The sequence below is a fragment of the Geotrypetes seraphini genome, chromosome 12 (genome assembly GCF_902459505.1).
Source record: "Geotrypetes seraphini chromosome 12, aGeoSer1.1, whole genome shotgun sequence".
In the NCBI taxonomy this organism is placed as follows: Eukaryota; Metazoa; Chordata; class Amphibia; order Gymnophiona; family Dermophiidae; genus Geotrypetes; species Geotrypetes seraphini.
In genome coordinates, this window is record NC_047095.1 from 816,029 (window position 1) to 839,705 (window position 23,677).

Consider the following 23,677-nt stretch of genomic DNA (forward strand, 5'->3'; position numbering starts at 1 on the left):
ATGGATTAAGCACTCCTGTAAACCCTACACCCTGTGCAGTCCTCAGCCAGTCAGTATTTCTGTAACAATGCTAGATGGACTGACCCAAGAAACTTCACCTCCTTCGTCTGTGTGTGTTTTAGGTGCCATTGACTCATGTTCAAGTCCTAACAACTTGATGAATTACAGATCGATTTTGTGCTAGTCTGGTAAAGGTCCTCCAGTGTCATCCCCATGGTTGTTTTCAACAAGTCCAGCCATCTGATTGCAGGTTGCCCTCTTCTCCTGGTTCCTTCGATCTTCCCAAACATAATGCCCTTCTCTGATGATCTTTCTCTTCTGACAGTGTGACTAAAATAAGACAGTTGTAACTTCACCATTTGGACTTCGAGTAACATAGCCGGTTTGATCTCGTCCAGAATTGATTTGTTAGTTCTTCAGGTGGACCACGGCACGCATAAAATCCTTTTCCAGCACCAAAGCTCAAAAGAGTCAGTCTTCTTTCTGTCTTCTTTCAGTAGTGAGAAAATGAGTGCGTGGACAAGTCTGATCTTCATTTGGAGTGTTAGTTCCTTGACTTTGAATACTTTGTCAAGAGCCTTCATTGGAGAGTGACCAAGTGCTTATTCTGCAGAGTATTTCTTCCTTGCTAGTTGCTTCTTTGTTTATGAAAGAACCCAGGAGACTGAAACCCTTTACAACTTCTTGTCTATTGCCTTCAAGCTCCTTTATGTACCACTACATTTTCCTCTTTTTTATTTCAAATATTTGAATGCAAACCAGCAACAGAAAAAAAATAAATATTTGACTATATACATCTCTAACTCCCTAGCTAAGTCTTTGGCACCCTCCAGATACATAACCCCACTCATGGAGTAACTTGCTCAAGGTGGGTGTGTTCTGAACAGATCTGGCGGGTCTAAAGGAAAGAAAATTAGTAGGTAAGATCTAATTTCTCCTTCTTTAGCATCCTTCCAGATTGGTCCAGATGCATGGAAGGTACCAAAGCAGTGACTGTTATGGGAGGCCCTCTGAAACATGCCAACAAAACCTCTGCACTGAAGGCAGAATCCTGCCTGGTTAGAACATCTATCTAACATTGTTTCACAAAATTATCTTGTTTCAATAAACTATTTCAAAATGCTTCTGAAACTTTGAGAGATCAACATTTGGAAACATGTGGAAAACACTGGCTTCTTGTCACATTTTAGAGGGTTGTTATACTTAAGCACCCTATTGTTTTGGGGTTTTTAAAAAATTGAGAATATTTCTTACATTGTTGCAAAGTAAAGACTTGGATCACTTAAACATAACAGTAAGGAAATTACAATACAATGTTTAAAATAAATAAACCAAAAGGAATCCATCTAGCTCACCAATTTTGGGAGGAAACCTTAATTTGTTCAAACCAGACATATCATGGAAATCAAAAAGAAAAACAATATGGGAGATGGGAAAACAACCACCCTCCTCTTTATTTTCCTTACTATCAAAGAACGGTATCATATACTAGTGAGCAAACTAATGGAAACCCTAATCAAACATCAATTGGATAGAATCATGGATGAGGAGAAACTAAGGGATCCCCGCCAACATGGATTTACTAAGGGGAGATCCTGCCAATCCAACCTGATCAGCTTCTTTGACTGGGTGACGAGGAAGCTGGATGCTGGTGAGTCCCTGGACATTGTCTACCTAGATTTCAGCAAAGCATTTGATAGCGTACCACACCGCAGGTTGCTAAGCAAGATGAGTTCTTTAGGTTTGGGCGACACATTGACAAATTGGGTTGGGAACTGGCTTGGAGGTAGGCTTCAGAGGGTAGTGGTGAATGGCACCCCCTCCGAAATGTCAGAGGTGATAAGTGGAGTGCCACAGGGCTCCGTCCTGGGCCCGATCTTAAGAACATAAGAACATAAGCAGTGCCTCCACCGGGTCAGACCATAGGTCCATCCTGCCCGGCAGTCCGCTCCCGCGGCGGCCCAAACAGGTCACGACCTGTCTGAATCCTAGAAGGGGCCCCTTTGCCACCTTGGTTTCCCATTTGTCCTATCTTCCCATTGAAGTCCTAACCCTCTGGTCTTGCACATGCACGACCTGTTGTGTTTCTGTACTTATTACCTGGTTAGCTTTCTACCTGTGTTACATCCCAGCACCTCTCTCAGTATCCCACAATCCCTTTATCCCTCAGGAATCTGTCCAATCCCTGTTTGAATCCCTGTACCGTACTCTGCCTGATCACCTCTTCCGGTAGCGCATTCCAGGTGTTCAACATCTACATAAGAGACTTGACAGAAGGGCTCCGAGGAAGAATAACATTATTCGCCGATGATGCCAAGCTAAGCAATGTAGTGAACAAGAGCACAACAGACAATAATTCAATGGCAGATGATATGATGCATGACCTACTTCTACTGGAGCACTGGTCTAGGTCCTGGCAACTCAGTTTCAATGCCAAAAAATGCAAAGTCATGCACCTGGGAAGCCGAAATCCATGCAAGCTTTACACCCTAAATGGCGAGATCTTGACAAAAACTGAAGCAGAAAGAGACTTAGGAGTGATTGTCAGGGAAGACATGAAGTCTGCAAATCAAGTTGAGCAAGCTTCATCCAAAGCAAGGCAAATCATAGGTTGCATACGCAGGAGTTTCGTCAGCCGTAGACCTGAAGTCATTATGCCACTGTATAGATCCATGGTGAGACCGCACCTGGAGTACTGTGTGCAATTTTGGAGGCCACATTACCGCAAGGATGTACTGAGACTGGAATCGGTCCAGAGAATGGCCACCAGGATGGTCTCGGGACTCAAGGAGCTCCCGTATGAGGAGCGGTTAGGGAAGTTGCAGCTCTACTCACTCGAGGAACGTAGAGAGAGGGGAGATATGATCGAGACATTCAAGTACCTCACAGGTCGCATCGAAGTGGAAGAGGATATCTTCTTTTTCAAGGGTCCCGCGGCAACAAGGGGACATCAGTGGAAAATCAGGGGCGGGAAACTGCACGGTGACACTAGGAAGTTCTTCTTCACCGAAAGGGTGGTTGATCGCTGGAATAGTCTTCCACTTCAGGTTATTGAGGCCAGAAGCGTGCCAGATTTTAAAGCCAAATGGGACAAACATGTGGGATCTATCCGCAAAGATAGATAGGGAGGGTCATTGGAGTGGGCAGACTTGATGGGCCATGGCCCTTATCTGCCGTCTATTTCTATGTTTCTATGTAACACCCCAATATCTGAAAAAATCATACAAAAACAGCTAGGTTTTACTATGCTGAAGAAAAGATTCTAACTGTAATGGGTCCCAGAAACGTAATCTTTATCTTGGATATGTAGAAGAAGACATTTGCAAGGAAACTTAAGGAAGTAAGTTGCTCCCAATTAAATAGCTTTAGGTTTCAACACCAAAAAGGCTTTTCTCCTAAGCTGTGTAGTTCTTGAAACATCGGGGAAGATCAAAACTTTATCTCCACAAAATTTTTTCTCTCTATTTCTAAAATAAAGTTTCATAATAAGAATTTTATCTAATTCATTTAGACAGAAAAAAGTGGCATGTATTGGAATCATGTCCTGGGAGTCTTCTAGGAAATTAGTTAAATCAAAATCAATATTTACTAATTGATCAATTCCTTCTCCAGCTGGGAGTTACTTTTTTTGAGGGATATAATACAAATTTGAAAACACCATTGTATCAAAGTTAGTTACCCCTAGTATCTCCTTAAGGTACTTCCTAAGAAGTATCTCAGGAGATAACAAATGGGTACCTTAAGAAGGATATGGCGATACTCGAGAGGGTCCAGGGAAGAGCAACAAGGCATGGAAGGCTGGGGCTCTTTTCCCTGGAAAAGCGGAGACTTAGAGGGGACATGATAGAAACTTATAAGATCATGAAGGGTATGGAGAAGGAAGAGAGGGACAGATTCTTCAGACTAGCAGGGGCAACAAAAACAAGACGGCATTCGCAAAAATTGAAAGGAGACAGATTCAAAACAAATGCTAGGAAGTTCTTCTTCACTCAGAGGGTGGTGGACACCTGGAATGCGCTTCCAGAGGAGGTGGTAGGGCAGAGTATGATTTTGGGTTTCAAAATGGGATTAGATGATTTCCTGAAAGAAAAGGGGATTGAAGGGTGCAGTTAGAGGGTTACCATTCAGGATATTAAATGATTAGGAAATAGAATGTTTTAGGTCATGGACCTGGGGGGGCCGCCGCGGGAGCGGACTGCTGGGCATGATGGACCCATAGTCTGACTTGGCAGAAGCCATGCTTATGCTCTTATGGGTATATGGAAAGTTAACTAACCTTAAATTTTTTGCCCTTGCCCGGTTTTCCACCATTTCCAGTTTATAATAAGTATTCAATGAATCTTTGCTAAAGGGTACAGAAAAAGATTGCAAATTCGATACCTGTTTTTCCACTCCTAACAAACGCTTGTCTAGTTTCCCAATGTTAGAATCAATGTTACCAACTTATCCACCACTTCATTGGAGAAAACCAAAACCTAATTTGTAATATTTTTCAGCATTACCTCCATCCTCATATTTAAACACAAATCTTTTAAAGTAACTGCCTTTGGATTTTCATCTGAATTCTCCAACTGGCTTACAGATTCAGAAAAGACCTCTAGCATTTTTGAGAAAACAATCTCTGAAGCCAGTTGAGTTTCGGTGGCTTCCAATGAAGCCACCTGTGGGCCACCCTCTGGCTCCAAGGCACCTGGAAGATCAGGTGGAGGTGGAGGGGTGCGTTCTAGAGAGCTTAAAGAGGCACCTGAAACTGACTCATATCTATTACTCCGTATTTGTGACATAATTACTAGGGTGAAGTGTTTGTCCATAGGGCCTGATATCACAGGGGTTGACACCCTAGGTTTACCCTTGCTTTTCCCCATTACAACAATATCATAAGTTTAAAGTAAAAAATATTGTCAGACTTATCTTTAAATAGTGTCCAGTAACTCTTTGTAACTCTAAAGGAGCTCTTAAGGGACATGACCTGCCCCTCTGGCCACGTGCCACAAGAGTGAGCATGTCTCCTGGGGTCAAGACCCGATGTTAGGGTGGTGTCTTTTCTACTGCCTGTTGGTAAGTAGGCACCGCGATCTCCGAGGGGCTCTCCAGGAGTAAAGCAGCAAAGGTAATTGAAAAGAGTAATTTCAGAGCTTCAACTCTCCAGCTCACTGCGCTCTACACCGAATACTCCCTCCTGCACCCTATTGTTTTTCTAAGAGCCTTTCGCCAGCTCTGCCTGCCTTAGCACAAAGTAATCACAGAAGTTAGAAATAAACATATTTTAACCTTCTTCCAAGCACATCTGGACTGGAGTCAGTTGAACTGCTCCTCCCATCAGGAAGCAGGCAGAACATCTGAGCAGCCCCTCACTCACACAGGGCAATTGCATTGCTACTAGGAACTACCCCCGACGCTCCTGCTACATGCCACCATTAAAGGGAGCATGAACACATCAAATTTAAACACAGGGCAGCTCCATTACCACCAAGAGCTACCCCACCGGGACCCAGCATTGGCAGAAGAGGGAAGCGAGTCGGGCCAACATGGGAGAATCACTCCGCCTCTGATGTTCTGCTACCAAACCTAAACACAGGGCAACTCCATTGCCAGCAGGAGCTGCCCGACCGGGATCCAGCATTGGCAGAGGAGGGGGTGTGAGTTGGGCTGGAGGTGGAGAATTACTCCACTCCTGATACTCCTCCTACATGCCGCCATTAACAGAAGCCTGAAGGCACTAAACCTAAACACAAGCAGCTCCATTGCCACCAGAAGCTGCCCTATCAGGGTTCCAGAATCGGCAGAGGAAGGGAGTGAGTTGGCCAGCATGGGAGAGTCGCTCCGCGCTCCAATGTTCCTGCTATGTGCCTAAGGCGCAAACCAAAATATAGTGCTGTGAATACAAACCCTTTGTCAGTATACATTATGCAGTACCTCTGGAACAGAGTTATAAAGCTAGAGCCTCTCTGGATTGCTTCTGAACATGTTGACTTTTTCTGGATTTTTGATGATTTTACTCAATTACTTTATACTCTCTTTAAATGACTGGAACTACACTGCTTCAGCTCATATACTACTAGCATCTGGACCAACTATCTTCTGCTTGCAGCTTACATGGCAATAGCTTTAGGACTAACGTTCTACTTGCAAAGAGTGTAGTTTTAATTTTGTGGTTAAACATTTATGTATTGTTAATCCTATATAATAAAAGGCTAGCCGCGCATGCTCACTCCTATTTGCGTGCTTCCGAGATCAGTAGGTCTGTGGCCGCAGGAGTGCGCATGCGTGCTAATACGTCACCAGCCACTGATCGCCTCTTCAAGTTGGGACTGCAGCTAGCTGCTGATATCTGTTCCTCCAGCCGGGGGGGAGGGGGGGTCTGGGAGGAGAGGGATCGTGGCCGCTCAGCGCCCCCACCGAGGAGCCCAGCAACTTTCCACTGGGACACGAGTCCTTTGCCGTCCCCCCCCCCTTCCCACGGGCCCGACTGGCAATTTAAGCAGCGTGTGCAGCAGTCTTCCCGCGGGAAGGGAAGGGGGTGGCGGCAAAGGACTCGGGACCGCATTTGTAGTCGGGACCAAGGGGAAAGGGGGGTAGAGGAAACGCTAATGCTGCTGCACAGGGAACTGGTGTGGGGGGAGGGAAATGGAGGGGGAGGGAATGCTGCTTTGGACAGACAGAGGGAGGAAGGGAGACAGAAAGAAAAGAAGACACAGGGGCAGGGAGATACACAGAAAGACAGATAGACAAAGAGGGACAGAGACAGACAGAAAGAAAGACAGTGGGAGTCACATCAGGAGGGGTGCGGGATGCGGCTGAAGGAACTTTTCCAATGGCTGCAACTGGGCGGCTGTCGGGAACCTCTGATCAGGGGCAGAGCAAGGTAAGTGTATCATAGGGATAAGAAGGAGGGGGGAGGGGGAGAAAAAGGAAGGGATGCCTACTGCTGGACAGGGGGAGAAGGAAAGAGGTGCTGGTGGACAGGTGGGTGAAGAAAAAGGAACGGAGGCCTAATGTTGGCAGGGGGGAGAAGGAAAGAGGTGCTGCTGGACAGGGGGGAAGTAAAACAAAGGGAGAAGGGCTGCTGCTGCCTAAGGAGAGCAGTGAAGGGGTGGTGGTGGACACAGGGGAGGTAAAAGGAAGGGACAATGGACAGGGGGAGCAGGCAAGGGGTGGTGATGGACAGCCAAGGAAAAAGAAAGACAAAAAGGAAGAAAGCGGCTAAGGAGAGAGAGAGAAAGAAATAAAGACACACATACATATATTCTAGCACCCATTAATGTAACGGGCTATAAGAATAGTAAGATTATATTGTGTGTATATATAAAAAAATGAATGAAAAAAATGGCATTACAATTAGTTCTATTATTATGGGGAGGGGTCAGGGACAGGGCTAGGGCTTGGGTGGTGTTTGAGATGGAGATTTTAAGCACCCCCAATCATTTTGAAAAGTTGGCTCCTGTGTGTGGTTCCCAAGCAAATCAACACTAATTCTTTTCCTCATATTTTTATATTGAGCCACTCCTCTTTTCCATCTTTCCATGTTCTCTCCAACAAACCCATACTCTGCTTTATCATGGCTTCCATCATCCTTATCACATCAGATTTTTCCCAACTTAAATTTTGTTTCTTACAAGATCAGTGCTTAAAGTGAATACCTAGGCCCATGTCCATGTTAAACTGTGGCCTTCTCTCCAGCTTTCTAGAAGATCCAGTGCAATTATACCACTGCAGTTTAGGACTCAGTGGCATAGTAAGGGGTAGGTGGTCTGCCCCGAGCGCTGTCTTGGTGGGGGCACCAGCACCAGTCCTCCTCTCCACTCCCCCACTCTTTCCTTCTCCTTCCCCGGCCACGCATGCACCTTCACTTCCCCCCTTCTCTCCACCACTGTACTTCTTCGTGGGTGTGAGCAGCAACTCCAACTTGCTGCTTGCACCAACATTGGCTCTCCCTCTGACGTCATTTCTGAGTCCTGCACCTAGGAAGTGACATTAGAGGGAGAGCTGACACTGACAACAAGTTGGTGATGCTGTTTGCGCCGGGAAAGTTAAAGTGGTACGGAGGAAAGAAAGGGATGCGCATGGCAGGGTGTGCGGGGAAGGAGCAGAGGGTGGAGAAGAGGGCAGGGAAGGGGCACCAACATCCCAGGTGCCTCTCACCCTCGCTATGCCACTGTTAGGACTGTAACTGCTGTTCTGCACATGTTATCTCATTATCCTTCAGGAAGCCCAACTCAGAACTAATGTTTTAAAGGTTGTAACAACTCCACACAGGTCAATACAAAGATAACGTGTGCTGTAAATAAAACCAAAGATTAGTTATAGAAGATGGGGGATTTTGTAGTCTCTTATCCACTGGGCCATCCTGATCATTAATAACAATGCTGAAGACTGCAAGGATGCCACCAGATTTATCCGCTTCTGTTATACCTTGATCTCTTCGAGGTTACTGGGATCCTTTACTCTTCGAAAATATGACGATGTGACCCTGCATGGCTTCATCCAGATAGGTTGATTTTGACCAGGGTCCTCAGCAAAGATTTCACCAAAGATTTCTCTCGTCAAGTCAAACACAGCCTGTATGACACAAAATAACCAAGGAACAAATAAGTCAAACACTAATCTCATTCATTTGCATGAGTCTTATTAATGTATGATGAAATGGAAAACAGAAATAACAATAATAGCTTTATTTAATAATGCTCCTTATAGGCATTTAGCTGGCTCTAAGAAGTAACAGGAACTTTGTGCTTACCACTCCTAATTTCCACAATATTAATTACTATAAAGTTTATTTATGGTGGTTTATAAGTACGCACTATAATAAAAAGAAAATAAAGGAAATTTAAACTTTTCCATAGATATCCTTATAACAGACTGGATAACTTGGCTCTACTCATGAATCACCCATTATCTGGATAAAGAGTAAAGGAGATGGGACTTGTATATCACTTTTTCTCTGTGGTTACAATCAGTTTACATAACAAGGGGTGTTCAATAATTTATCTACCACAGTAGGAATGAAGAGTTTTCAAAGAATTTTTGTTTTATTTTTCAATATAGTCCCGATAGCTCCATACACTTCATACATTTTTCTTGCAATGACTTTAACCCCTTTGAAAAGAATCCTTCCGTCTGACCTTCAAACCAGGATGTCACAGCTTCCTTGACATCTTCATCACTTGAAAACTGCTGTCCACAGAGAGATTTCTTCAAAACTCGGAACAGGAAATAATCCAAGGGAACCAGGTCCAGACTTGTAGGGTGGATGGTTCAGCTGCTGAAACCCACAATCTTGGATGGCAGCCTGTGATTGTCATGACATGGGCACCAGTGCATTGTCGTGAAGAAGCAGCATGCCTGATGTGTTTTTCTTGACTTTTCTCTTTGATTGATTCTCACAAAGCGATCATTGTGTTGGCATAATTCTCCCCGGTTATGGTTTTCTTGTGTGGCATGAACTCCAGAAGCAAAAGTCCTAAATCATCCCTGGAAGACAGCTGTCATGACTTTGCCTGCAGATTTTTCTATCTTGAATGTTTTTGGGGTGATGGATGACTTGTGCTTTCACAGCATTGACTCCATTTTGTACTCAGGATCTCTGTGATAGACCCAAGTCTCATCTCCAGTCACCAAACAATGGAAAAAATTCATTTGGTCTTCATGGAGCATCTCCAAGTTCTCCTGACAGCACTGGAGCCTCGTGGCCATGACATGGCATCAGCATTCTTGGAACCTATCTTGTACTAACCTTAAGACATGCCCCAATTTTTCATGAATTTGTTTCCAAACTGTACCTGCTGAGATGCCCATTTCTTTGGCTATTCAGGAAACCTTAATTCGTCTGTCTGACAAAATTAAATTCTCAACTTTCTTGCACGTTTCTGTTCAAGTTGAATCCACAGGCCGTCCAGTGTGAGGGTCATTTTTAATGGACTCTCTACCCAACTTAAACTGCTTGATCCCAAATTTTCTTTGTTGGATGATGGGGCACTCACCATAAACTGCAACCATGCGTTCATGGATCTCCTTTGGCTTTTTCCCTTCTTTTCTGAGAAATTTCATCACTGAATGGTGATCCAAATCTAGCAGTTTCTTACTTGATTCGCACAAGGACTCTCCTGACATCCTGTCTCTTGGAATATTAGTTTCACACTGAGCTGCAACTATGCATGAGTAACCTTGAGACATGTCACAACATACTTGATACTTTCTTTCATATTCATATTATTAAACACCCCTTGTATTTTAGATAGGTTAGTGCAAAAAGATTTTCAGCAACACAATCTGTCAATAGCACCAGCTTGTGCAAATAATCTGGAAAATGGATGATGTTATATGAATATTTGCTTTTGAATACAACACAACCCAAGACCAAACCGCACCATAACCCAAATTCACTCATCTACCCTAAAACGATTCACAACCACCAAACAGAAACCACCACCCTTAACTGTGCCTACTTAAACGTCAGAGCCCTAGGTCCAAAATCAGAACTTATAAAAACCTGGATAAAAAACAAAAACCTAGACTGCCTCTTCCTCACAGAAACCTGGCTAACATCGGACACAGACCCAAGAATTACAGAAGTCTGCCCTCAAGGATACAAAATTACAGTGACCTGCAGAGAGAAAAAAAGAGGAGGTGGATTAGCGATCTTACTCAAAGACTCCCTAACAAACATATTGGAAAAAACTTCCACCCCTTACATGGATTTTTAGCATGTCAAATCTCTTCCACCGCACTGAAAAACTCACTAAACTGCATGCTCTGTTATATAACACCGGGAAACTGGGCCATGGTTAGATCCGAATTTGAAAACTTCATATACCAAAACTCACTTACAGCAGCACATAATCTTATCCTAGGAGACCTAAACCTTCATCTTGAAGACCATTCATCCAAGCCAGTAGACAATCTACTTTCTTTCCTCAATGCCCTATCCTTCCAAATTTTAAACCCACAAACTACTCATGAGAAAGGACACCAATTGGACATTGCAGCCTTCATGACCCATCAAACATCTACTTCAGAAATTCAAACGTCTAATGGAACCTGGTCCCCATCCCTCTGGTCAGACTACTACACTTACACCTTCAACATCATCTGGACCAAAAACAAATCCAAACCAATATCCAAAATAGTAACCTACACATCACGCAAACGCATCGAGCCCGCCATTTTCTGGTCAAAAGTAGACGAAACAATTCAAGAAGATAACCCCAAAGACTTCATTTCACACTGGGGCTATTTGAGCAACAACATCCTTGATGAACAAGCCCTACTTCGAACCAAAACCAGAACATGCAGACGATCAGACCAATGGTTCGACGAAAAATTACTCCTACTCAAGAGACAATGTAGACGTCTGGAAAGAAAATGGAGAAAAACCAACCAAGATCACACGAAAACCGCCTGGAAAAAAATTTAACAAACAATACAAACTTCTATTAAAAGAAAAGAGAAAAAAACATTACACCAACCTAATAGGCACGGAAACCCAAGACACCAAAAAACTATTCCAAATATTAAAAGATCTAACTAACACCATACCCTATTTGACCACTAACAATAACTCCTCCCCTTCAGCCTCCCTCCTAGCTGAACACTTCAAGAATAAAATTACAAACACCAGAGCTACTCTCATTAGTAACCCAACCCACCTACTTGAAGTCACAATACTCCCCACAGAAAATGAATCTTGTGCTGCAGACAGATCTTGGTCCCAATTCCCTAAGATACATTGTACCGAATTCAACAAACTCTACAATAAGTACAGCCATGCATCATGTGAACTCAACCACTGCCCGCCATATCTCCTGTCATCAGCAAGCACTAAGTTCCGTACCTTACTCCTACACTGGATACAAACCATGCTCACAGATGGCATTTTCCCGAATGACCTCAGCGAAATCATCATCACCCCAATCTTAAAAGACCCAAAAGGACCAACAGACCTCTCATCCAACTACAGACCAATAGCCTTAATACCTCTATATATCAAACTAACAGAAGGTTTAGTAGCCAAATTCCTCACCAACTATCTCGAGGACCATAACTTACTCCATCCCACGCAATCCAGCTTCAGAACTAACTTCAGCACAGAGACACTATTAGGCTCCCTTATCGACACAGCAAGACAACACCTCAGCATTGGAAAAAAAATACTGCTCATACAGTTGGATCTGACGGCGGCATTTGACCTGGTAGACCATAACATCCTACTGCAAATCTTGGACTCAATAGGCATCTCAGATAAAGTATACTCATGGTTTGAAGGTTTCTTAAAATCCAGAACATACAAAGTAAAATCAGACAAAGAAAAATCCAAACCTTGGTCCAACCCCTGCGGCGTTCCACAAGGGTCCCCACTGTCCCCTACTCTCTTCAACCTATATAAGGCCTCTCTTGGCGTTTACCTGAACAAACAAGGCCTATCCTCTTATAGCTATGCTGATGACATCACCATCCTCATTCCTTTCGACCAACCAATGCTCTTAATGTCAAACACACTACACAGAACTCTAGCTACAGTTACGACTTGGATGGAAGACCACAAACTGAAACTCAACCCAGACAAAACTAAATTCATCCTCCTAGAAAATAACAAAATCCCAACCATAACCAACTTAGAAATCAACTCTATCAACTACCCTTTGCAAACCACCCTAAAACTTCTAGGTATGACTATTGACAGAGGCTGCACCATGCAACCACAAATTAACAAAACAATACAGAAATCTTAAGCAGTTATGAGAAACCTTAGACAAGTCCGAAAATTCTTCAAAAAAACACAATTTCAGCTCCTAGTACAATCTCTAATCCTAAGTATCCTAGACTATTGCAACATCCTCTACCTCCCCTGCCCTGCAATAATGATTAAACAACTACAGACAATTCAGAATACAGCTCTGAGACTCGTCTATTCATTGAAAAAATATGATCACATTACTGAGGCATTCATCAATTCTCATTGGCTTCCAATTAAAGAATGACACGGTGGCGGTTTACCCGCGGCCACCGCATTTTAGCCGCGGGTAACCCGCCGAAAACGGGGAAGAAAACTAGCAGTCGCTGCGGCGACGGGGACAAGGCCATTCACCGCCCGCGGGGCGGTGAATGGTCTTGTCCCCGCAGTGAGGCATGAAGGATCGCGCGGTCCCCGCAGCTCACACCCGCCTGCCCAATCGATTCTAGTGTTTAGCCAGCTCTCTCCCTTCTCCTCACCTTAGTTTGTAGATTTTCTTTTTCGGCAACCCGCACGCTATCAGAGAGCCGCGCACGCGCGGCTGCTCAGTGTTCAATCTTCTGCTCTGATGCAACCGGAAACAGGAAGTTGCAGCAGAGCAGAAGATTGAACAATGAGCAGCCGCGCGTGCGCGGCTCTCTGATAGCATGCGGGTCGCCGAAAAAGAAAATCTACAAACTAAGGTGAGGAGAAGGGAGAGAGCTGGCTAAACACTAGAATCGATTGGGCAGGCGGGTGTGAGCTGCGGGGACCGTGCGATCGCTAGTGTTCCCGGCTCAAATTGGAAGGAGGGAGTGAAAGGGAAAATGATTCTGGGCCAAGGGGATGAAGTCGGAAAGAAAAACCCACAGCAGGAAAGAAAGGGAAGGACTGGCAGGTGAGCCAGATGCTAGAAGCAGGGGGGGGGGAAGAAAGAGGGAAAAAAGCTAGATGGGGTTGAAAAGAAGAGACACACTGGTATGGAAGAGGAAGATAGGGGAAATCTGGACACAGGAAGGTAACAGAAAGAGGGGAAATTATGTGCATGGGGCATAGGGACAGAGACATAAAGGGGACATGCCATGGGGATGGTATATGGACACAGGGGGGGCAATGACAGATACATAGGGGAGATATTAGAAATGGAGAAAATAGGAGCACAGAAGCGAGATGGTTTGTGGGGATGGGACAGGGACCGAGCTCGCAGGCTCCAGTGGCTTGCACAAATTACATTGTAACGTGCCATGAAAATAAGAGGGAGGAAGGTAGATAGATAAGCCACGTGAGAGGAGCTGAAGGGTAGTAGAAAGGAACAGATGGTAAAGGAGGGAGGGAAGGGTGGTGGTGGAAAGGAATAGGACAGACATTGAAGGAGGGTGGAGAGGAACAGACCCCGAAGGGAAATGTGGAAGACAGAGTGGGAAGAAGACAGATGCCAGACTATGGGGGAGCGGAGGGAAGAAGATGGGTGCTAGACCAATTGGGGGGGGGGGGGTGAAGGGAGAGGCACGGTAACAGCAAATGGAAAACTTAGAGAGAAGACACACAGTGGATGGAATGAATTGAATGAGAAGATGTGGAAAGCAGAAACCAGACAACAAAGGTAGAAAAAAAATTATATTTATTTATTTATTTTTTGCTTTAGGATAAAATAGTATATTAGTTGTGTTGATAAAAATTTATAAACAAAGCCCTGCCAGCTGAACATCTCTTTCTCTAGTTCAGCAGCAGGAACTTTGATTTATAAGAAAGGAATAAGCTAAATATTACAGTACTAAGGCTTATATGGATGCAGCGGGGACGGTGACGGGGCGGTGAATGGGATGGCAGTGGCGGTGACGGGGCGGTGAAAGGGATGGCGGTGACGGTGACGGGGCGGTGAAGGGAACGGCGGTGACGGGGCGGTGCAGAGGATGGTGGGCCGGTGACGGGGACAGATTTTTTCCCCGTGTCATTCTCTACTTCCAATCCAGGAAAGAATACAATTTAAATTCTACTGTATACTATTTAAAACTATAAATGGAGACAGCCCAACCTACCTAAACGTCCGCCTCATCCAAACCACCTCTACCAGGCATAGAAAAACACCCCCCCCATTCATTTACCCCCCAATCAAAGAAGTAAAACGGAAAAAACTATACAACAGACTACTGGCCACTCAGGCAGCGAAGATAGACAACCAAGTCTCCAACCTATTGACAACAACCCCAGACTACAAGATGTTCAGAAAGGAAATAAAAACTATACTCTTCAAGAAATCCCTTAATAAAGCTTAATACCATGATAAAGCTTAACCCCCCTCTTACCATCCCCTCCCTAACCCCCAGATCCTACTTTTCCCTCTCTTGGAAACCTTCTCTGATCTAACGTTGTAACCCTTCTTCCATAACTCTTTTTGTAATCCGCTTTGAACCGAAAGGTAATGGCGGAATAGAAATCTGTAATGTAATGTAATACAAAGGTCAGGTATTTTTTTAAATGCTCATTTTCTTTTATAAGAATTGTTGTAAGATTAGAAATACTGAGCATTGAGACATCCACAGTCTTATCGCAATGTTCTGTCTTTAATTTGTGCGGGTTAAACATTTAAAATAGCAGCTTTGAAAATAGCTATTTGGTCAGGGCTAGGGTTACCAAATGTCTGGGAAAACCTGGACATATCCTCTTTTAAGAGGACTATCTGGGTGCCTGGATTGATTTTCAAATCCTGGCAATTTGTCCAGGTTTTGGAAGGCCCTGAGCTCAGGGCTGCATCAGGAGGGCCTCTGAGCATATGTGGATGCTACATGATGATTTCATATACGTGTGCATGCATGTGACGTTATCACATCTGCTCGGAAGCCCTCCAGATACAGCCCAAATTCAGAGAGCACGAGATGAGATTTTGAGGGGGTGTAGCTGTGGGCAAAGTGGGGCATGGCTGTGAGCAGGGTATGGCATGGCATGACCAAATGTCCTCTTTATTTTTAATGAAGAAATCTGGTAACCCTAGTCAAGGCTATTCCTTTTCAACCATCTCTGCAACTGAAGAACAGATCAGTAAGCACTATCTCCTTTAAGATAGTACCTAAAACATGGTCTGTAAAACAATTTCTCCTGTTATCTTGAATTTATAAGTTTACAGTCAATGCAACATATTTAATTTAAAAATCATTTTAGCAAGAAATAGCCTTAGGGAGCAACAAATCTACTTTCAAGCGGCTGCAAACTGCATGAATGGTTTTTACCTATGGGGGTAAACTTTAAAAGGAGCTTCCTAGTTATATGTGGAAGATGGTATATAAATGGCTGAATTGTAGCCATTTACACATGATAAAAGAGATTAGATTCTTACCTTGTTAATATCTTTTCTAGTAGATAGGTGTGTTATTCTGGACAGTAGGGTATTCTCCCTATGATCATGAGCTGTGCAGAACTCCAGGTTTTCAACTCCTTCTCCTTTCTCAAGAGGGTCCTGCTGGTCCTTCAGTTTATACCAAAGTAGGTGATAACTCTATATAGAAACACATAAGAAGGAGGGGTACAGGGAAACTCCCTGAATACATTTATGTTCTGCTCTGAAAGAAGTATAACAAACATGTTAAACATCATAATTGAACAATCCAAATGGAAATAACCATATCAAACAGAAACATTTATGGAGATCAAACATTCCCCAACGTGTTATAGTAACAGATTATTCTACATACCCTTAAGGGCAGGCAGAGAAATAACGGACAGAGTGGGGTTCCAGAATAAGACACCTATCTAACTAGAAAAGATATTAGCAAGGTAAGAAACTCTCTTTTTCTAGTGCAGTAGGTTTCTCATTCTGGTCAGTAGAGACATACAAAAACAGTTCCAGAAATCTAGGAAGGGACATCTGCGCCTGCTCATAACACTGAGGACCCAAAGACAGTGTCCTCCTGCACTGCCACGTCCACCCTGTAGAACCTTAAGAATATATGCAGTATGGGCCAGTTTGCTGCCCTACAAATCTCTTCATGTGATACCATCTGAGCTTCTGCCCATGAAGAAGCCATACTTCTTATCAAATGCGCCTTCAAGGAGACTGGCAAGTGCTTGCCACAGGCAACATATGCTGATGAGATGGCCATGTGTATCCATCTTGAAATGATAGCATTGGATAGCCTGACTTGAGAGCACAAATAGATGGTCAGAGAGTTGGAACTCATTAGTAACCTTTAAATAACATAGGAGGACTCTCCTCACGTCCAGCTTTCTCAGGATATGGTCCTTTTTCTTTGATCCTGTAGACTGGAATGCTGGTAATCTTACTTCTCGGGCTCTGAAGCATGAGATGCCTGCCACTTGGATCCTGAGCAATGCCACTGCAAAGCCTTTGTTGAGATCTACTTGGAGGAAAGCTAGCACTACTGAGATCAGAGCACTAAATGGCTCAACCTTTTCTCTCATGCATCAGTGCTGAAATGTCTACCATGCTTTAGCGTAAGCAGAGATTGTGGACTTTTTAGCTCCAAGGAGAGTAGCAATAACTACCTCTGTGTATCTTTTGTGCTCAAGAGCATGTCATAAGACCGAAGCGATCCAGATTGTTTATGGCCTAGAGAGAGAAGATCGGGATGTAGTCTGAGACCTATGCTCCTCTGTAAACATACCACATCTGTATACCACAGATGATGTGGCCAATCTGGTTCTATAAGTACCACTCTGCCTGGGTGGTTTGCTATTCAGTGGAGAATACGGGCTTGGATCTCCAACTGAAGAAACAGTCCACTTTCTTGTTGCTCACCGTAGCCATCAAGTCAAAAGTTTGGCAGCACCAGCGATGAACAATGACTTGAAATGCTTTTACAGATAATGTACACTCATCCGGGTCTAACGTCTGCCTACTGAGATAATCAGTCTGGATATTGACCACTCCTGCTACATGTGCTGTGGAAATCGCCTGAAGATGGAGCTCTGCCTATAAGAATAAGTGGATTTCCAGACATAGCTGTGCACTTTTTGTGTCTCCTTGGTGATTGACATACACCACCACTATATCACTGTTCAAGAAGACTTGGACTTCCTGTCTCTCCAGACTCTTCTCAAGGCTTCTTTAACCCCAATCGAATGACCTGAAGCGCCAGCCTGTTGGACCACTTTCTCTGGGATTCTGACTACTGCCCCAGGATTGGGTATCTGTTGCAATGACCTCCCCAGCTGATCAGGCTGGCATTCACTGTCAGAATAACACGAGGTTATCTGGAGGGGCATGCCTCTCAATAACAACTGTGATGGAGCCACCAAGACATGCTGTTATGAGATTCTGGGTCCACAGGAATGTCATCTGAAGAGAGTTCATTTATGGAGACCACCAATACAACAGCGTGTTCGGAAAGGGACACATGTGAACCTTCACTTAAGGAATCACATCTATAGTGGCTGCCATAAAGACTAGCACCTGGAGGAAGTGCCAAGCTGACATGGCTGGTCTAGCCATCATTTCTATAATCTGAGAGACTGTGTGCCTCTAGAATATAAACACAGCCTTCTGCTGTATCAAAATAGAACTCCCAGGTATTCCAGGGATTGGGATGGAACCAGTTGGCTCTTGCTAAAATTCACTATCTAGCCCAAGCTCTGCAAGATTTGGACTTCTTGATTTACTGCTTGTTCTCTTTCCGAGAATGACAGGGCTCTGATCAGCCAGTTGTCCAGGTACGGATGCACTTGTAATACTGCCCTGTGGAGATGCGCAGCAACCACCATAATCACCTTTGTGAATTTGTGGGGTTCTGTTGCCAGACCAAAGGGGAGCACTGAGAACTGGAAAAAAAATTTCCAGGACATGGAATCTCAGGAACTTCCTGTGCTCCAGAAATATGGGAATATGCAGGTAGGCTTCTGTCAAGTCCAGGTGAGCCAGAAATTCCCCCAGTGCTACTGCTGTGATGACTGATGGCACTGTTTCCATGCAAAAGCATGGAACTTTCAGAGCTATGTTGATGTCTTTGAGATCTCCAATCTTTGGAGACTTTCTTGGGCACTATAAAGTATATGGAGCATCTGCCTGACTTCGGGTGGCACAGGCTCTACGGCCTCAAGTTCTACCAGTCTCTGCAGTGTTGTTAAGACTTTGTTTGCCTTCTCTGGTCTCCCCACTGGGAAGTCCACAAACCAGTCTGTTAAGGGATGGATGAACTCGAGCTTGAAACCTCCCCGAATGATTTCTAGGATCCAACCGTCTGAAGAGATCTGCACCCAGGCCTTTGCATACTGCTATCCTCAGGAGAAAAGCTGCGGTTCCAGCATCATTGCGCTTTCTTGGATGCTGGAGCGGGACACGATCTGGAAGATTGGTTTCATCTCGGTTCTGTAATTCTGTCTTGATCCTGATAGGATCTCTGAGATGAAGCTCCTCCTGAGTACTGGAACTATGAAAATTAGGCTTCCTAGAACCTTAGGTGGTTACCAGTCTGCTGTCAGGTAGAGATTTCGGTTGACGATCTGCCACGCTGGCCATATTGTTCAGACCCTTTCTGAACAACATCAGTCCTTTGAAGGGTAGTCTGATGAGTGTAGCTTTAGAGGTGGAGTCTCCTGCCCATTGCCTGATTCAGAGCATTCTATGGACTGAGATTGAATAAGCTGAGACTTTGCTCATGACCCTGATTATGTCGTAAAGTGCATCAGCAACATAATTCATCCCTGCTGGCATAAACTGAGGCAAATGTATGCCCTCCAACAAGGTAAACCCACGCATCTTGGTATGACACACATGTGCCACAAAACAGGCTGCCACAACTGCTTTAATTCCTAAAGCCAGTGCCTCAAACTGCCTTTTCAAGACCATGTGCACTCGCAATCCTGCAAATCCTTTAATTCTAAGCTTCCTTCACTTGGCAGAGATGTGCGCTTGGTCACCTGGGCAACCAAGAAATCCATCTTTGGCTGAGTGAACATCTGCTGAGACTCCTGTGCCATAGGATACAGCTTTGCCATTGTTTTGGCTACCTTTAAAGAGCCCTCGGGAACATCCCAGTGCTCCGTGACTAAAATACACATATCAGGATGCCAGGGAAATGCTGTAGGCTGCGCTCTTACACCACTCAGGATAAGAACATTGAACAGACGGGGCCTGCTGGGGGGTCTAATTGTAATTGCTGTTATTGCAAAGGGCGGTCTATAAGTACTAATAAATAAACATAATTCTTGCAGAGAGTCAATAATGAGCTCTAACAGCCCCGCAGGCTTGAAGAGCTTGCATACTGTGGGGTCTTCCTCTTGGTCAAGGGCCACCATCGTTTCTTGCACACATGCTCCAATCTGTGATCCTGTAACTCCCAGCAGGGAAGACTCATTCTCTGAGGGCAGGGGCATACAGTCTGACCCCTCATTTTCAAAGTCCTTGTCATAAAAGCCCTTGGGATCCTGGCCAGCCTCTGTAATTAGGATGGATCCACCCTGAAGCCCATGCCCTCCTACACAGCCTCTAGCTCTATGCCAGACCTCCTAAGAGGATCTTGGCTATCCAAATAAGCTCTCCATATCAAATTCACAAATTCAGGAGAAAAAGCTTTACTAAGCCGTGCTGAGTCCCCTTTAGGTAACTCCATCTTATATCTGTTGGGCTAAGTAAGCGGCTTCCATGCTCCTATGCCTAGGTAAGTCACTGTTCTGAGGCTCTGGAAAAGATTTTATTCCAGCAGACAGGCCCCCCAATGTCTCAACCATACAGACCAAAGGGGAGGCTAAGCCTGAAGCTCTCATCCCCCTTCATATACTGCACTGCACATGGGCGCTCATCCGGCATCCATCCAGTGCAAATTTGGCATGAACAGTAAAACACATCAAATAAAAGTAACAGCTTGAATATATGTGAAGCTCAATTACCTCTTGAGATTCTATTTACAAACTGATTGTGAGCTCATAGTCCGACTAGGCAGCTATGGAGAGGACCATGAAGCATAAAGCAGAAACAGGTGCATCAGAAATTATCTGGTAGATGTTTCAGCATAACATTCCTATCTACTGGACATTACTGTATATTATCAAAGTAAGAACCTAATCTCTTTTACCAGTGCAATAGAAATGGTATGTTGAACTTTAGGGGCAAACCTAAGCAATCCCCAAAGTCCTGGGCGGGAAAGATAAGCTTGTTTCAGTACTGAGGATCCAAAAAGATCCTTTTGTGCTGCCACATCCACCTTATAGAATTTAGTGCAGTGTGTAGGGAAGACCATATTGCAGATCTAAATATCTCCTCTACAAATATCACCCTCGATTCTGCCCAAGAGGAGGCTCCTCTGGTCAAATGTGCTTTCAACAACAACGGCAGTTATTTACTGCAGACAATGTAGGTAGAGAAGATCGCTGTCCAAATCTATCAGGAAATGGTGGCCTTGGAGGCTGGTCTGTCTCAGATTGACTCTTTGGTTAGGACAAAGAGAGGGTCTGATAGACGAACCTTAGTCACTTTAGGGTAACACAAGAGAACTCTGTGAACGTCCAGCAGCTTTAAAGCCTTGTCTTTTTTCTTAGAACCTGTATGTTGAAAGGCTGGTAGCCTGACTTCCCGGTTGATGTGAAATGCTGAAACAATCTTTGGCAAAAAGGAAGGTACTGTAAGCAAGGTCACTCTCTTTTCCATGATCCTCAGAAACAGTTTCCTGCACGACAAAGCTTGTAATTCTGAGACTCTTCTGGCTGAGGTAATTGTAACTAGGAACACTGCTTTGATTGTAAAATCCACGAGACAAGAATCTTCCAAGGGTTCATACAGGGCACTCGAAAGACCATCTAATATGATGTTGACATTCCAGGGATGGAAGGGATCTCAGATTGATGGCCTAAGCTAAAATTTAATGCTAAGAAATGCAAAGTCATGCATTTGGGTTGCAAAAACCAGAGGGATGGGTACAATTTAGGGGGTGAAGAACTTATGTGCATGACAGAAGAGTGGGACTTGGGTGTGATTATATGTGATGATCTTAAGGTGGCCAAACAGGTTGAAAAGGTGACGGCGAAAGCTAGAAGGATGCTAGGTTGCATAGGAAGAGGTATGTCTAGTAGGAAAAAGGAGGTATTGATGCCCCTGAGAACCCATTTAGAATATTGTGTACAATTCTGGAGGCCGCACCTTCAAAAACATATAAAAAGGATGGAGTCAGTCCAGAGGAAGGCTACTAAAATGGTAAGTGGTCTTCATCATAAAGCGTATGGGGACAGACTTAAAGATCTCAATCTGTATACTTTGGAGGAAAGGCGGCAGAGGGGAGATATGATAGAGACATTTAAATACCTATGTAATGTAAATGCGCATGAATCGAGTCTCTTTCATTTGAAAGGAAACTCTGCAATGAGAAAGGGCATAGGATGAAGTTAAGAGGTGATAGGAATCTAAGGAAATACTTTTTTACAGAAAGGGTGGTAGATGCATGGAACAGTCTCCCAGAAGAGGTGGTGGAGACAGAGTCTGTGTCTGAATTCAAAAGGGCCTGGGATAAGCAAGTGGGATCTCTCGGAGAGAGAAAGAGATAATGGTTACTGTGGATGGGCCATTTGGCCCTTTATCTGCCATCATGTTTCTATGTTTGAAGAATCTAATAATGTCTTGGTGAGCCACTAGCGAGACTCTGTTCTCTCAACCTCTAAAGCAGGGGTCTCAAAGTCCCTCCTTGAGAGCCACAATCCAGTCGGGTTTTCAGGATTTCCCCAATGAATATGCATGAGATCTATGTGCATGCATTGCTTTCAACGCATATTATTGGGGAAATCCTGAAAACCTGACTGGATTGCGGCCCTCAAGGAGGGACTTTGAGATCCCTGCTCTAAAGCAAGCCATGCCTGCCATCTGCATCTTAAGGGACACTACTGCTAAGCCCTTGTCCAGGCCCTCTTGAAGGAAGGCCAGTACCGATGATACTGGGGCTTTGTTGTACTCCAGATTCCCCTTGTTACACCAGCATTGAAAAGTATCTCATGCCTTGGCATATGCTGGAAGAGTGGATGGTTTCTTGTCCTTCAGTAGGGTGATAAAGACCACTTCTGAATATCCTATCATGGCTAGCACTGTGCGTTCAAGGGCCATGCCATAAGACCAAAGCAACTCAGATCTTCTAGAGCAATTGACCCCTATGTGAGCAAGTCCGAATATATCTGGAGACGGAGACATTTGTCTACTTGTAGGCATACTAGATCTGCATACCAAAGACACCAGGACCATGATCATCCTCCCTGGGTGAGATGCTATACGATGGACCACCCAGCCTATCAGGGACCAAGGAGGAAACATGTATAGCAGTCTGGACTTTGGCCATGATTGCACCAGGGCATTCAGCTCTGCATATATGATCTCATATTTTCATTTGAAAAACCTAGGTGCATTCCTGTTGCATGCCATTCCTATCAGATTGAACATTGGATGTCTCCAACATCCTACAATGTCTTGGAACACTCACAGGGTTCAATGTCTGTCTGATGGGGTAGTCCGCTTGCAAAATTGTTCACTCCAGCTATGTGTGCTGCCATGATAGCCAGCAGGTACTTTTCTGGCCAAGTGAACAGTAGTTTTGCCTTTAGTTGGAGCAATGAGCTCCTGGTGCCTCCTTACTGGTTGACATAGGCTACTGCTGTGCCACTGTCTGAAAATACTCTTACGGTTTTGTCTTCCAGCATGACTGTAAGTTCCATACAGCCAGGCAGACTGCTCTCAGTTCTAGCCTGTTTATTGACCACTTCTGCTGGGATGGTGTCCATTTTCTTTGTACCGAGCGACGACTGCAGTGTGCCTCCAGCCGAACAGGCTGGCAGCTGTTGTCAGTGTGACCCAGGAATCGATCTGAAGTTGAATTCCTTTTGCTAGACTGTGGGTGGAGCCACCAGCTCATGCTGCTGTGGGCTGCATCTGTCCAGGGTAGAGAGGCCTGCAGGGAGTCTCTCTGGGGAGACTAACGAGACAACACTGCATCTTGAAGTGTATGTATATGCGCCCTTGCCCAGGGCATTACTTCTATGGCAGCT

General features: G+C 44.5%; 1 protein-coding gene across 3 annotated transcripts in view; it reads right to left on the reverse strand.

The window, feature by feature from the left end:
- CEP350 (centrosomal protein 350) overlaps positions 1 to 23,677 on the reverse strand; it is a 411,819-nt gene that overhangs the window by 14,814 nt on the left and 373,328 nt on the right. For all 3 annotated transcript variants that reach the window (XM_033915952.1, XM_033915951.1, XM_033915950.1), the window contains one exon: positions 8,413 to 8,559. In XM_033915952.1, the coding sequence (XP_033771843.1) occupies positions 8,413 to 8,559 (147 nt within the window). The remainder of the gene's footprint in view (positions 1 to 8,412; positions 8,560 to 23,677) is intronic.